At 46.1% G+C, this 16,826-nt stretch overlaps 1 protein-coding gene across 1 annotated transcript in view; it reads right to left on the bottom strand.

Moving 5' to 3' along the window:
• The window catches only part of FA2H (fatty acid 2-hydroxylase), a 94,544-nt gene that overhangs the window by 47,217 nt on the left and 30,501 nt on the right, over positions 1 to 16,826 (bottom strand). Inside the window, exon 3 of the mRNA XM_006020184.2 lies at positions 1,791 to 1,883. Within this exon, the coding sequence (XP_006020246.2) occupies positions 1,791 to 1,883 (93 nt within the window). The remainder of the gene's footprint in view (positions 1 to 1,790; positions 1,884 to 16,826) is intronic.

Here is a 16,826-nt window from a genome sequence, read left to right as displayed (position 1 = left end):
TAAAATGAGAAGCCTACAAGTGATGGAAGTTAGAAATAACTACCCATGAGTACTCAGCAAAAGCCCACACCTGTAGGTAGCGGACCAGGACAGCAGAAGTACAAGCCAAATACAAATTGGCAACCAGAATCAAGGACAACAAAAAGTCTTTCTTTAGATACATAGAAAGTTGGAGAAAAAAAATAAGGGAGGCATAGGGTCCCTGATGAATGAAATGGGATGGCTGATAACCTACACTTAGGACAAAACTGAATTCCTAAATGAATACTTCACATAGGTATTTAACCAGTCCAAGGATGTTAGCCTGCTTGACAGGATATAGGATGATTATGGTGGGGGTTACCACCCTCCCATATTTGGTGTAGATCTTGTGGGGGAGCACCTACAAAGGCTAAATATCTACAAGTCACCAGGGCCAAATGAACTACACCCAAGAGTGATAAAAGAACTGGCTGACGCCATCATGCGACCTATGGCTAAGTTATTTGAAGACTTGTGGTGCTCAGAACAGGCTGTCCCCCAGAAGTGGTACAATCACCCACCCTGGTGATCTTCAAATAGTGTCTTGATGCCTACTAGGGCTATGCAAAGCTTTGGTCGCTGATTCAATTTGGCAGAGATTTGGCCTGATTCGATGGCCGAATCTGTGAATCCGAATTGAATCAGGAGACCCTTTAATCTGTCGGAATCAAATCGGAACCCTCCAAATCGATTCGGAGAGATTCAGCAATTCGGACATAGACACAGCTTTAAATGTTTTTTCTACATACCTCAAGGTACCAGGCAGCTCATCAACACTGCAATGGTGGGGTTGATGTAGCATCCCACAGGAGCACGGGGGGCTCCCCAGAGCGCTCAGCAGCAGACCCGGAATTGGACCAAAAGCACTTCCAATCCACTAGGGAGCATGCAGGGGCCCCTCCGCACCCTTCTCTAGCTTGGTGACTGGTGCCTCCTGGGTCTGGGGTGGCACCCAGGGTCCCCCTGTGGCTGATCGCTGAGCCAAAGGGGCATGGTGGGGGGGGCCAGCAGACACAGAAGCAGTCTTCACTGAGCATGCCCCCCCCGCACTACTGTGGGACGCTCCATTCGCCCCAGCATTGCAGTGTTCAGAAGCTGCCTCATAGTACCTTGAGGTATGTAGAAAAAACATTTAAAGCTGTGTCTATGGCTGAATTGCTGATTCTGCAGCATTGAATCTTCAGATTCAGCTGAATGAAATCAGGGACAGCGATCCGAATCAATGAATCAAATCACTGTCCCCGATTTGGGCCAAATCCGAATCGAATAGGGCCCGTTTCACATACCCCTAATGCCTACCTTGCTGGGGTCATCTGATCCCTGCAGTCTTTCCTGCCCCCAGTGCAGGGGGGCTGAACCTGATGATCTGTAAAGTCCCTTCCAGCCCCAACATCTATGAAACTATGGAACATTCTTCCCCCTTCCAAGAAAGAAAAGTTACTATGTGCATAAATTTCACCAGTGTCTACTGTTGTTTGTCTCTTTACAAATGCTACTGATCGCAAATTCAATCTAGACTCCTTACTGTAGCCTTTGCTCATCTATTAAAAAAATTCTACTCTTCTACCTTGTCTTTATTTGGAGCATCTCATTTGTTAGAGATGAGGAGGTTTCCACAAATATAGAGGATAGAAGTGAGATTATATTAGTCTCGAAATGGCCAAGCAAAATATTAGCATTTGAAAAGCCACTGCACTTCCACAACACCATACACTTGGAATCCAGCCCCAAGAGCTCAAATGCCACCTGTTTGTTTGTTTGTTTTTTACCTTGTCTGGATCTACTGTTTTACATCTAGGATCCATCCAATGGTTCGTTGTCTGATTTATGGTGTCCACCGGTCTCTCCCTCTCCAGGAGGCTCTGAAGACAGAAAACAAAGAAAGATGAATCCAGCTGATCTCTAGTGGTGCGGACACACATAACAATTGAACTGTTCTTAAATGTCACTGACTGGGAACAACACAATTTTCACAGGCCAGAGGTGTACATGCATACAGTGCCCTAGCATTCCAGGTAGAACAGTTACCTTTTAGGTGTTCAAGTACTGTGGCTCCAACACCAGGGAGTTGTGAGCAAGTAACACAGCCCAGCATGCCTCACAGTGGGTAAGTTTGGGTCACTCACCCCACTTAGAAAATACCAGGGGGTGAGTGACCAGTGGCTGAGGGCATTTTAATTTTTCTGTTCTCTCTTCCCTCCTAAAGATGAATTTACAGTATTTACTTGAAACCTCTAAGGTGAGCTTTCTTTCCCCATTTAACATGTCTTAGAATTGAGTACAAGGGTGGTAAGGGGGGCAGGTGGCTACTGTTGCTCAGGTTCCAGTCCCTACTCAGGGTCGGGGACATAGGTATTGCTGTTGTCTGCCCCCCCCAACCCCCCCGCAACCTACAATCTCCACCTTGCAGTAGCCTCTGCTCCCCTGCCTCCCCATCTCCCCCTCTCTCCCCTCCCCACCACATGGCTGCTGTGTGGGGCTGGGCTGGGACCACATTCAGTGTCCCAGGCTAGAACAGGGACAGAACCTGCTGGTGCAGAGCAAGAGTAAAGTGGGGTGGGGGAGAGCAGAAGCAGAGGGAAAAGGGTCGATACCTGTCCCCCTACAACAGTGGGGGGATGAATTAATAAAGATGACTCTCCAATAATTAGATTCTATACATGAAAAATCATAATATTTATAAATGTTATATGTATAGAATCAAATTATTATGGGGTGACCTTAAAATTCAGGGTCATCTTAGATTTCAGTAAATATGGTATTAAAGCTTCAATAGCCTGCAGTTGACAAGTCTGCAGGGTGCTTGCCTGACTTGGTATAGAGAGCTTGGAGTCAGAGCTGGACTTAGGGGTAGGTGATGTGGGCAACCACCCAGGGCTCCATGGTCAGAGGTTGCCCCACACACACACAGCAGCACCTAGCCCCACAAGTCAGCGGTGCTGTTGCAGACAGAGCAGGAGGGCAGGGGAACGGTGCGCAATTTGGTGGGGAGGCAGAGTCACCTGCACTGCCCAGCCCACCAACCCGCCTCCAGCCACTGCTCAGGAGCGGGGCCAGGCAGTGCATCCATGCTGTATGGGCTTACTTTGTCAGCTATGTGTTTTAGTTGTATTGCTAACATTTGAATATAAGCCCATTAGAGAGGATTCTTACACAGTTGCCACACCAGATTTCCTGTGTGTTGGGAAAGCACTGCTTTAGTGGAACTTACCCAACAGCATAAAACAGTACGATTCTAGACTAGCGGAAAGATTCTTGGGAGTGACATATATTTTTTTAAAATCTGCCGAGTCACTGTCTGATACCCCAGGTTGAACACAAGTTCGCACGCGGGAAAAGCCCAGGACTAATGGCTTTGGTAAATGTGGTGTTTTCATGCTTTTAAAAGTTAGCCATTTAAGAGAAGCCAGATTTTCAGGAAATATATGTCTGGTACCTTTTGAAAGTAGTCTTCTTAAGGCATCTCAGAAGCCGAGCTCAGACAAACCAAGATGCAAACAAACTTCCCAATCTGCCTCCTTAATTGTCTGGAGAAATCTTTAGAAAACGGACTTTTGACCGTGTGGCAAAAGCATCCTCAAACCTTCAGAGGGCAGCAGGCTGTGTTTTGAACATGCTAACTGAAGAAGTACAGCATCACCTTCTACTTATTAGGTACAATTTCACTGTGCAAAAGAAAAATATTCCTAACTCGACCTGGACAGAATGCTGGTTACTTGGGCCTAAAGAGTTGGCAGTTTTGAATGTTTTTTTCCCCCCACAATTCCAAGAAAGAAGATTTAAACTAACAAAAAAAAAAAAAAGAGGGGGGATGGGGTGCATTTGAGAAGCATCAAAAATGTTTTAACAGGTTCAAAACGATGATATTTGTGTAAGAAACTTGTAGTAGAAGGGCTGAGTCTCTGCTTTCTAGGAGTTAGCTGGCCCAGCTGGCTTCTAAAAGAGCCCTTGTTTGGCCACCTCATTGGCTTTGTCTCCTCTCCTTATTTCAAAGGACCATCCTAGCACTTGACTTTGAAAACACCAAGATTCAGGTCTACAAGCAGCTCCCAACCCATTTGCATCTCCTTGCCTTTTCTCCTGCTACCTTCCCTGTTTCCTGGTTCCAGTCTCCTGACCCTGCCTTTTATCCCAACTTCCTGACTTCAGTTCCTGCTGTTGGCTGGTCTCTCTACTTCCTATATTAGCACCTGACTTCACTTTCCTCTTGGTTTCCAGTTTTTGGCTCTAGAACACTGGCTTCACGTGTTGACCTGCAGTTCCTGCCCTCAGTCCAAGTATCTCAGACTCTCCTCTTGACTTGCCACTCTAGCTACTGACTCAGGAACTACTGCCTGCCCTTCAATGGATTTCTGCTTTAGCCATTAAACCAAACTACTCTAGTAAAAAAAACAGTGACAAAAATAGAACATGGTCAGCAAAAAAAAAAATGTTTATTTCAGCGACCCATCCTTCTCCAATGACGACATCACAGAAAAAAATCCTTATCAGCCCAATTTTTACAAAGTACACTACCAGTCTTGCAAACTAGCCACCGCCTAGAAACATCTTTCAAGAATGAAAATGCTCCCCACCCACCATTTCAGTTCTGCAAGTTGGAATTCCTACGTCTTGTAGAAGTGTAACATTCTTTGCGTGCATTCCAACAGCAAAAGTGGGATGCTGCTGGATTATAGACAGAAAGGCATTTGTGTCATTACTGTAACAGGGTGTCAACACAGAAGAGAAGATGAATAAAGAGAACCATTATGAATAGAATGCATAAGTTTCTAAGAAACCCAAAAAGTTAAGTAGCAAAAAAAACAATATACCCCCCCCCCCCCCCCCCCCCAAAACAAACAAACCCCAAAGGAAAGAGAACTGGATTGGGCACTTATGATAACAAGAGCAGCTTCTTTTGTCTACCTTTTCCCCACCCCAGCCATATCTGCTTAAGGATTTACAGCTGTGTGAATACTGAAAATACACATTAGACTGCAAACTTGGTGGCTAAGTAGACAGCAATGAAAACAGCTGATTCCAAACTGCCTCCTGTAATCAAACTTAAACACACTAAGGCACCCTTGGGGGTTACAAGAAATAATGACCACAAGCTAGCAGAGAGCAGATTTAGACTGGACATTAGGAAGAACTTCTTCACAGTTAGAGTGGCCAAAATCTGGAATGGGCTCCCAAGGGAGGTGGTGCTCTCCCCTACCCTGGAGGTCTTCAAGAGGAGGTTAGATAGGCATCTGGCTGGGGTCATCTGAACCCAGCACACTTTCCTGCCTATTCAGGGGGGCAGACTCGATGGTTTATTGAGGTCCCTTCTGACCCTAACATTTATGAATCTATGAAAACCTTCAATCCACCAGTCATGTACTTAGCGTAATACCATTACTAAAACCAACTTGAGTGTACTGCTGATATAGCCACAAAACACCTCTAATTTATTTATTTTTAATGAGAACAAGCCTAAGGTTGTCCCCCAAGACCCAATGATGAAAGAAATGCACCACTGTAATATCACCAAAAGTTGGCCAGTAACTCCCAACACAAACAAGAAGGCATCACTCACAATCCTTGCTGGCCAGATGTCCAGCAGATCCCAGCAGCAACGGGCTAATATGTTGTCAACCTCAGATCCTGTTATATGAACTACAGTGATGTTTATACAGTTTAATGTCTGTATGAAAAAAATAGCATCTCTAAAAGCGGTCTCTGCTTTGCAACATATATATCCAATTTGCCACCATGCCACCTACACAGCACCTATACAATAGCAACTAGTTGTACTGTCAGAAACTTGATTTAGCCAGGGGAGAAGGTATACAGGGTACTGTTTGAAGTAGGGCGGAATTAAGGCTGAGGCAGAACTCTCCGATTGTCAGGCCAGGCCTCCCTTGGTCTGCTATCTGGTACCATGGAAACCAGCACAGCCTGTTCCACAGTTGTGTTGTCGGTGACTAAACCAGCACCCTGACCTGGGTTAGCCTGGGTGAGGAGGGTGTGTGGACACCCAGAAGGACTAAAAACAAGACCTATCAAAGGGCGGATGAGCTCCCTGCAAGCCAACAGTCATCAATACCTGGAGAGGAGATGGGTGCCACCAGGTCAGTTTGCCTGAAGAACCACCAATGATGCAAAGCAACTCAGCTGACCTCATGCGGAGTAGAGGGGGCTTGTTAGAGCATCTAAGGTGCTCCAATGGTTGCAGCTGCCTCAGGACTGACTTGTCTAGAACTCTCTGCTCCACACACCAGAGTATTTATAAAGTGTTCCCCTCTGAAGTTTAAACTTAGGTTTTGATTCATATATTACACCTACATAGGAAACTCAGTCTTGGTTTTAAACATTTTCCTACTTATTTCTTCCCCATTTGTTTATAAATTATAAGTAACTATAGCCAGACAGAAGAACTTGAGACTAGGAATTCTTGCCTGAAGACTTTTATAGCAGCAAACCCAATTAGATGTCACAAAGAACAAGTCCTCGTCACATACATTAGTCTGGAGGAGACAGGAAAGAAATGTGGAAATGTGGATGTCAGCTAGATGTGAGTTAGAGTCCTGACAAGAATGTGTCAAAAATCTAATCAGGATCAGCAAAGTTGTCACTATCTTTGAGAGGCCTAAGCTTACGGTGCATATAGCATGTATAATTTATAAGCTTATAGTGTATAACTAAAACTTAAATGCTTACCTCATGCTACTCATGAATGCTTAAATGCTTACCTCATGAATATTAAAATAAGTTCTCCAACAGAATTAAAAACTACCATGAGTGACATTTACCCACCTGCATGATTTCTACTATTCAATGCTTCAATCTACTTGTATCAGAAGATACACACACAAAAAATGGCAAAAATATCTGCCCCAATGCCATTAAGCCTGCTATCTCATTGGAATGTTACAAATATAGCAACTAGTTCTCCAGGTAGTAGGGGGTTCTCTTGTTATATCTCTACAGTACCAGGTACCAAAAAGGAGACAACATTGCCACCTAGGAAATGTACAGTCTTGCAAGGCAAGAGGTAATCCAAAGCACTGTTTGTACAGCTTGCTTAATCTGCTCACTACCCTTCCTGATTTAGAAATCAGGGCAGAATATTTAAGTATGTTTATTTTTGCAAATTGCTTAAGACTTTAGGGGAGGTAAAAGGACACTGGTACAGACTTGAAAGTTCCATCTGTTGTGGAGAGCATACTAGCTGTCATGCATATCAAGCATACAGGGCCCAGACTTCTTTAAGTGCTGCTGTCAGAAGTAAGAGGTGTTTATTTTTGATAATAAATATTGCATATTCCAGGACAGTGTTAAAACACTGGCCAGTTTGGGTAGCATATAGAATTTGCCCTTGCAGTCAAATAGTAGGTTTGGAGCAATTTCAAAAAGGGCAGATGTTACATCCTAATCATTATGTGCAGACAAGCTGCGAGCAATACAAATGTGGCAAAACTGCTTCAAACATGTATCTGTACCCAGTGAAAATGTTAGGTATCAATTCCAAGGAATTACCAAATGGTGTCTCCAACCCTTTACTGTAGGATGCATTTTGCTCCCTACAAGTTTCTATCTGAAGTTTTCTTTGGTTCATATGATGCAACTGTTCCATCACAGCTAAGCTTGATGGCTAACAAGTATATAATAATCTCATTTTGTCCTCACAAGTCCATACTTCATCTAGCATTTTGTCCCAATGAGGACTCCAATTCTAGGTAATACAGACCCTATGGAAGCACACTGGATATGGTAAAAGGTAACCTTTGCCATGCTCTGGAAGAGGATAATTGTTGCATTTATTGCAGGCAGGAGAGAAATGGGCAGGAGGAGAAGACACGTCTTCTACCAGCTGTTAAATTAAAAGAAAAGATTTTAAATTCCTCTGACATTCTGGCTTTCCTTCAAAGATTTGCATCATTGCTCCTCAGTGAGTAATTGCAGCCCAATACAGAGCTGCTGCTAGAGAGTTTTAGTTCTCTAAACCACATGGACCACTTGGACAGTATTTGAACACTGACAGTTAATGCTGTTCTCGCCCACCAAGTTAGAGAGATGCTGAAGTTCCAGAAAGGTCTGTATAGCTGAAGGCATGAAATGCAGGAACATCTAGCTACAAAGTACCTGAAGAAAAATTAGCTTTACCAAATAAAGAAGAATTCCTAGTGTGGCCTGTGGTCCACAGATTCCTATCCTTGACACTGAAATATTGCTTTGAATCGAGTCCTTATCAGCCCATATGGGGCACATAAGACACAGGAGGGTAGTGGTAGTATCAAAATACTTACTACAGGGCTGTCCAACTAGTGGCCCATGGGCCCTGGCAGATGCCCATCTCACCCCTGCAGCATGCTGTCCCCATAGTGTATGTGGTCACTAGCTATGGAGAAGTTGGACAGCCCTGCTTTACAAGTAGATTTGTACTAACATTCTTAGATAAAGGAAACTTGTAATAGACTCACCTCAGCTATCTGGAACGGAGAGAGAAAATGCCTGAACTGTATTGATGTTCTCCAGTTCAGGGAGCAAGCTCTGCTGGGATATTCCTGCTCCCTCCTACATTCCATCCATAGTAATGCAGCTTACAGTCCCTCAGGCTGGAAACCTAGCTGGAACCAGCATGAACTATCTGCTTATTCTTAAAGAGTGGAAGCAACACCCAGAGACAGATACAATAGACACTATCCCGTCCCAAATTATTGGTCCTGAACCCACTGAATGACAGCTCCCGCCACATTACAATTCTTCCTTCACAAGGTAAGCTAGCCTGCATGGCTGTGTGTTACTTAGGCATATCACTTGAACAGAGCTGTTCCAAGCTGGCTGGGATGGAACATGTGGGGCTGTTGCTCTCAGCATTCCTGAGAAAGCAAGGTTTTTTTTTTTGGAGGTGCCTGCCAACAGCACAGCAGCCCCCTTGGCTCTGCAGAGAACTAACGGACCTCCTGTGTCCAAAAAGAAAGGCCTATAATAAATGGAAGGCTGGATCCACCCCAAAGGAGGAGTACTCTGCACTGATCCAGACCTGTAGGGAGCAAACCAGGAAAGCCTAATGCCCAGGAAAAAGCCAACCTACTCAACAGGTATTTTGCATTGGTTTTTCCACCAGCCCCAAGGGATGGCCCTGCCCAATATGGTCTGGGACGGCCAGGGCGAGGGAGAACTATTACTCCACATCAGTGTTGAACATGTGAAGGAACACCTTGAGAGGATGGACACCTTCAGGTCAGCTCGCCCAGACAGCTTACATTCCAGGGTACTTAAGGAGCTGGCAAGCATCATAGCTCAGCCACTGGCACAGATCTTCGAAAACTCGTGGCGCTCAGGAGAAGTGCCCAAGGATGGGAAGAAGGCCAATGTGGTGCTTATCTTCAAGAAAGGGAGGAAAGTAGATCTGGGGAACTACAGGCCCATCAGCCTGACCTCCATCCCCGGGAAGATCTTGGAGAAAATCAAAGAGACCATTCTTGATAAACTGGCTGAAGGCAACTTCTTGAGGGATAGCCAGCATGGGTTTGTTACGGGTAGGGCTTGCCTGATCAATCTCATCTCCTTCTACAACCAGGTGACATATCACCTGGACAAAGGAGAAGAGATTGACGTCATATACCTCAACTTTAAAAGAGCTTTTGATCTGGTATCCCACAGTTGTCTTATAGAAAAACTGGCCAACTGCAGCCTTGGCTACATCACAGTCCGCTGGCTGGGGAATTGGCTCCGAGGTCAGACCCAGAGAGTGGTAGTTGACAGAAGTCAATCATCGTAGTATGCCATGACCAGTGGGGTCCCCCAAGGTTCCATCCTTGGGCCTATTCTTTTTAACATCTTCATTAATGATGTGGGCATTGGTGTCAGGAGTGGACTGGCCAAGTTCGCTGACGACACCAACCTTTGGGGTAAAGCATCCACACCTGAGAACAGGATGGTGATCCAGGCCGACTTTAACAGGCTTGGAAAATGGGTGGATGAAAACCTGATGGCCTTCAACTCTGAAAAATGCAAAGTACTGCACCTTGGGAAGAAAAACCCACAGCATGCTTATAGGCTCAGCAGTGCTACACTTGCTAGCAGCATGGCCAAAAGGGACTTAGGGGTCATGATTGACCACAAGATGAATATGAGCCACCAATGTGATGTTGCAGCCGGCAAAGTGAGCAAAACTCTGGCTTACATCCATAGATGCTCCTCTAGCAAATCCCAGGATGTCATCCTCCCACTGTACTTGGCCTTGGTGAGGATGTAGCTGGAGTACTGTATCCAATTCTCGGCTCCACAATTTAAAAAGGATGTGGAGAAGCTTGAGAGAGTCCAGAGGAGAGCCACACATATGATCAGAGAAGCAGAAAAACAGGCCTTATGATGAGCGTCTGAGAGCTATGGGACTCTTCAGCCTGGAAAAGTGCAGGTTCAGGAGGGACCTGGTGGCTGCCTATAAGGAATGTACATCAGAATCCGGGGGAACGCCAGAGTGCCCCATGGGATGACAAGGTCAAATGGTCACAAACTTCTCCAAGACCATTTCACGCTGGACATAAGGAAGAACTTCTTTATAGTCCACGCCCCAAAGGCCTGGAACAGACTGCTGGCAGAGGTGGTGGAAGCACCTACTCTGGACTCCTTTAAGAGTCAATTGGATGTTTATCTTGCTGGAATCCTGTGACCCCAACTGACTTCCTGCCCCTGGGGCAGGGGGCTGGACTTGATCTTCTGAGGTCCCTTCCAGCCCAAATGTCTATGAAATCTATGAAATCACCCAAGATCCTTAAGTTGTCTCCATTTTATACTGAGGCCCAAACTGAGTTACTTTTTTTGTGACCGGCGTGTTGATAAAATGTGAGCAATGATGAACTGAGGGGGACAAACACGCATCGTTTTTACTAATGGCTTTATCCCAAAGCCCCACAATCTATTTTTATGCTCTATCAGAAAAAAAAAAGTCTACTTGGACTGCCTATCTTGTATGCATACCAGTCCAGCCTCTGGCTTCTTTACTTTTCATTCTATTCAGGAACAGCATACACCAGCTGCAGAGACTTCCTCAATCTGACAAAGGGTTTTTAAGCCTGAAAGCTTGCTTAAAATTTTTTTCCAACTATTTAAGTTGGTCTAGTAAAAGATATCAGATTCACCCAAAAACTCTTGTCTACTTGGATAATTAACATATTCCCAGGCCATCTCAGAACTGAGTCAGAGTTCCTCACTGGAGGAAGAAATTAAACAAAATGAAACAAGTCAAGACTTATGGCTTTTTAAATATGTGTTTTGCCTCTGGGAAGAGACAAAATAGACATTTATGTGGCTGCGTGCTCATGTTCAGTAACTGTGGAGCTGGAGTTTCAACATGTATGTTCTTTACCCTTCAGAAAGGAAACAGGAACTATGAATTATTCAGCTGGAGAACAATATAGTTTGGAGGAGTATTTAAAGACCTTAACCTGTAGCTTACAGGTTCACCTCAGCAACAGTCACCATGCTTTGATGACTAATGGCAAAATACAGGTCCCAGCAGACAACTGCTTGCTGTACTATTACCCACAAATACAGTTGTTCATCTCCACTATTAGAAGTCCCAGCAGAAGCATCAAGCATTCAGTGGGCAAGAAGATAAAAGCTCATCTCTGCAGTTAGTCTCTCCTGTAAGTCAAAATGCATTTTACCAAGGCAGCTGTCCCTCATGTTGTGATTATTATCTCTTTGCCAGGTACTCCCATCATTGAATACATGCTTACTGAACAGTTAAAAGCTCCCATCACTGTCAAATGGCATGGAGACAACCCCTGCACTGCCCCTCACAAAACCGAAAACAAAACAAACCCTGTCAGGTTTTTCAGGAAGGCAAGAATTTTCCACCAAGAGCTGAAGACTTGAGCCCTGCCAGGCTATACATAGGTACCAAATGCTATGGAGAGGTTTTGGTTCTCTTGGCATTTTGTCTACATAGAAAAGTGAAGACAAATTACCTACAGCAGTGGTAAAAAACAAACAAACAAACAAAAAAAAAACACATGAAAAGACATTTCTTCCACATTTATTTGATTTATATGCTATCCTTCTCCAAAGAGACTGAGGGCAGCAAATGAGAGCATCTGCACAAAGATCAATTAAGGGCCATTAAAAAGTTACGGCATTTTAGCCTAATATTCAGAAGCAGTGTGCATTAACTAAAACTGCAATATATTTGTCCCAAATTTTAGCATCCCGAAGTGAGCAGGTCCTTAGAGTGGCCTCCAATTAAGCTCCAAAGTAAGAAGACTTGCCTGGTTCTAAACGGGGCAGTGTTCTGACCGGCCATATCTGACCTCTGTGCATGAGCTATACGGCACCCTGTTATACCAACAAGCAAAGCAAAGGAAAACCAACAAGGAAAGCAAAGAGTCAGTTGAATGCAGGCTCTCTGAACAGCAGCCTATTAAGCATGCCCTTCTACCAGGCATTTCATAGTTACCCATCAACTACACAGCAGGACAACTGCATTTCACTTGATTAACTAACAGTGCTTTATTATGGCCACTTGGCTTTTTAGGTCTGATTTCTCTACAGCAGCAGTTTCTTAAGATCTGCATTTAAAATGCCAACAACAATGAAAGCAGTAGTCTCCCAAGGCGAATCATCCATGTCAGCACTTAGACCTTCCACAGACTTGTTTGCTATTTAGAAGACAGCAAGTTCCTCTCCATGTGGCTACCTCACTTCTCTCAGGACCTTGTTACAAATTAATTTTGGGTGACTCCTGGAGCTCTTAACCCCTGGAGTGCCCCACTCTAACACTTTTAAGCCTCTTAAAGTACTTGTTAAGCAGCTCTAAGTTAGGCTGTTTCAGGGCAGGATTATCTCTTGATCTGCATAACCCAGATCCTGTTCCATTAAGGCAGGGGTGGGCAATTATTTGGGCCCGTGGGCCATATAGAGAGTTTGAGGAGCTGTCCCAGACCAGGTCAGCACTCCTCCCTCATGGCACAACTCACCAAACCTATGTGGGAAAGGGTTGTGTGCAAAGTGAGACCTGGTGTGGGTGGGTGGCAACTTCAGAAAGGGCAGCTCAGCTGGGCCCCCGCCACCACCAACGCTTCCTCTGGGACACTCTTCTACTCTGGAAAGGGGCTGGAGCTGCTGCCTGGCTTCAGCAGCAGCGGCCCGGGTACAGAGGCGGCACTGGCAGTGGCACCAGCTGAACAGAAGCTGCTGCTGGGCACCAGGAAAAAGCAAGACCTGGTGGTGGGTGCAGCCACCTCCACCTTGCTGCTGCCACAGACTTCTCACTGTTGCCATCAGGAGCCCATGCCAAGGCTGCCCTGCAGCTCCTCCCTGCTGCCAACACTAGCACCACCCCTGGCAGGGAGGAGCCACAAGGGAGCCCAGGCACAAGCTCCTGGTGGCTGCACAGAGAAAGTCCCAGCAGCAGTGAGGGGGAGGCAGCTGCACCTGCCACCAGGAAACACTTTTTCCCCCAGTGTCCAGCAGCAGCTTCTGCCTGGCCCCAGGCTGAGTGCACAGCCCCAGCCCTGGCCCAAGCTCTCCCTGTGCAGGGGGTCAGGGTTCCTGCAGAGCCTGCTCTGGACCCGCCCCTTCTGGCCACGGTGAGGGGCAGCAGCTTGGCAGAAGCTGCTGTCTGAGTGCTGGGGAAAAAGGGGGACTTGGCAGTGTGTGTGGCTAGTGTCTACTCCACATTGCCGGGCTCTTCTTGCTGCAGTTGCCCAGAGCCCATACTGGGACTATCATCCCCACCACTGCCTCACCAGGCAAGGGGGCCCAGGGCAGCTTGGAAGCCATGGAGGCAGCAAGAAGGAGTTGCCACAGGGCAGCCCTGGTGTGGGCTCTGGGTGGCTGCAGCAAGAGTGGCCAGCAGTGGTGAGGGGGAGGTGGCCACACCTGCCACCAGGTTTCATTTTTTCCCCAGAGCCCAGCTGCAGCTTTTGTCCAGCCATCACTGCTGCTCATCATGGCCAGGGCAGGCTGGTCAAAAGTGGAAGCTTCAGGGACCCCAATTCCCATGCAGAGCCGGTCAGGGCTGGGGCTAGGGCTACGTGCTCAGCCTGGGACTTGGACTCTGCTCACACAGGTCCCAGCTGGTCTCCATGGGGCTGGTTGCTGCTGGAAGAGGCTGCCGCTGCTGGGAAGCAGTCTGGCCATGAAGCCACCCCAGCCCCACTACACACCTGGAAGTGGCAGGATGAACCATGGGCCAGATGGCACCTGGACCAGGCAGGACTGAGAGACCTGCTGAGGGCTGGACAAAATCCCTCCCAGTAAGCTGTATTTTGCCCAGCCCTGCATTAAGTTGTGGCCACTCCCCAAAGATGCATCACTCAAGTTGAAGGTCTGATGGCAAGATAGCAGTAAGCCGATTAACATTTGTGTGGCTCACAGTGTAACATATAACAAGGGCCTCAGGATCTTCACCAGTATAAGATTCAACCATGACCATGCTCCAACCATAAGAGTCATTAAAGGTAGCAAGCTACCAGTTAAAACTAAGAGGAGAAAAGTTCAGGATACAGACTAGGAGTCCAGAGTCACCTCTCATATCTTGTGCTGAGAAAGAACAGAACACTACAAGCATTTATTAAGATAAACTAGACTAAATAAATTGGATGCTTATTTTCATCCAATTTCCTTACGATGTACTGTAGCATTCACTCTAATACTTGCAGAAAGAGCATGGGATTTTAGAAGGGAGGAACTTAAAGCATCTTGATCATATGAGATAGAACATAATATGAAGACATTTAGGGGCTAAAGAGTTTGAATTATATTAGCTAAATAATCTACAGTGACTGTCAGCAGCTTTTCACAGTGGCAGGGTGGAATGACTGAGTCAGGTGTGAGGCAGGCTGGCACCAAGACCTGGCCACTGCTTCTCCCAGCTGCTCAGCTGCAGCATGGCACAGGCTGAAGTCCCCCACTGCCAAAGCTCCCTGGGTCTGGAAGCTTGATTTGATTTGCAGGCCATAGGTTGCCAACCTCTGGCCTAGAGTGTTGTGGAGCTGTAGCCTATGCGGCAGTGTTCCTAGAAATAAGTTAGAATATTTGACAATGAGATGGGAAAAGAGCAGGGGCAGGCAATTATTTTGGGCGGAGGACCACTTACCCAGTTTTGGCAAGCTGTCGAGGGCCGCCTGGGTAGCCCTGTCCCTTGACAGGTGCCTTGCCCCCTGGTCACCATCTTGGGACCAATGTCCCAATGTCTTGGGGCCAATGTCCCAGGGCGAGCACCGGTGGGGCCCAGAGTGGGGCGCAGGCTGGCAGGGGTCTGTGAAGCCCGGTTGGGATGCACCAGCAAGTGTTTAAGTAGTGGCTTAATGCACACTTTTCAAATGAAAGCTAACATTGGACTTTAATTTATACCTAGCAAAATGGTCTCAGCACAGGACTTAAACACTTGGCACAAACATAGCTGCAATAGTTACAGAAAACCATTTCATTTTACACTGTTGTCAGTTATAAGAGCCTTCTGGGATCCAAAGATAAAGAAAGAGAGAGAAAGAAAAAGAAAAAGAAAAGCGTGAGTGAGCAAGAAAGAGAGAGAGCAAGTGAGAAAGAGAAAAAGAAAAAAAGAAAAAGATGTTGTGCATTCCTAGAGGCTAAGCCAATGGTTACATTAGAAATGCATAGACGAAGTTAAGTACCCCTCAGAGTTCCCTAAGCCAACACTTTTGTAAATCCCGTTTTGAATAAACTGGACTGATACATATCTATTGTGAAGGTAAACAGCAATCTGTAAGTCACTAACCAGAGACTTACTCGCATGCAATTTAAGGTAGAAGTTCATGATCCAGCTGCAACAAAAAGGTTTCCCTAAAATGCAAGTATTTCTTTGAAGTTGAACCTCAAGATGCTTAGTATCTGTTTGTTGGGCAATCCAGCCATCTTGCAAAGGAATCACCACAGTATTCATTTGCTATATCTGATATTTGGAGATACTCACAAAAAGCTGATTACTACTCAAGTGTCATCTCAGTCCCTAAATATCACATTAACAAAAACTACACCAAACTCAGGCAGACAGAAGAGAAAAAATAGCATTAGAAAAATAAATATGCAGACCTAGACATCTTATGCTGATGTTCTTCTTGACCAATTACCTAGTGAGAACATCTTACAATTAAAAAGGGAGGCACCCTCTAGTCTTGCAGCACAAATCAATGCTGAATGTAGCTTGTGAAGTTCCAACACTTACCTGAAAAGATCTAAGACTTCATGCTAGCTTCCACCAGAAGATGCTGAGCTATCATACTGATTTGGGAGGGGGTGAGGGTGGCAGTGGGGGGAAAACCAGGACAGGGAGGAAGGAGACAGACCGATAGACCTTGGGTGCATCTACACATGCAATTAATGCAGCTGAATAAACTCCAGTACAGCTCATGCCAGAGTTTATTGCACCCAGGTGCCACTTTTTCACGGGAGCCACAGCATGTTCCTGGGACTACAGCATGTTGAGAGGGGAGGAACAGGCCCTGGGGGTCAGTCTGCCAGCCTGGGGCTGCTCCGACCCAGCTCAAAGTGCTGTGGAAGGCCTGGCATGAGGGTGCTTTAGTGTGGGGCTAACCAGCAAGGGAGGGGAGCAGGGAGGGGAGAGGGGCAACAGGCACCTGCTCACCTAGATTTAGCTGCATAGCCCCCACTGAGTTCTTTGGCTGCCTAGCAGCTCCCCATGGCAGAAGGCAGCCGCAGAGAGTTACTATTAGGTGGCCATTTAACAGCATACATTAAAAACAGTTTTCTGGTCTTCAAGGTAGTCAACCTGGACTCATAGATTCATAGATGTTAGGGACGGAAGGGACCTCAATAGATCATTGAGTCCGACCCCCTGCATAAGCAGGAAA

This window comes from Alligator sinensis, unplaced genomic scaffold (assembly GCF_000455745.1).
Source record: "Alligator sinensis unplaced genomic scaffold, ASM45574v1 scaffold203_1, whole genome shotgun sequence".
NCBI lineage: Eukaryota > Metazoa > Chordata > Crocodylia > Alligatoridae > Alligator > Alligator sinensis.
The sequence above is the reverse complement of the archived record's forward strand: the minus strand, read 5'-3'. Positions and strand labels throughout refer to the sequence as shown.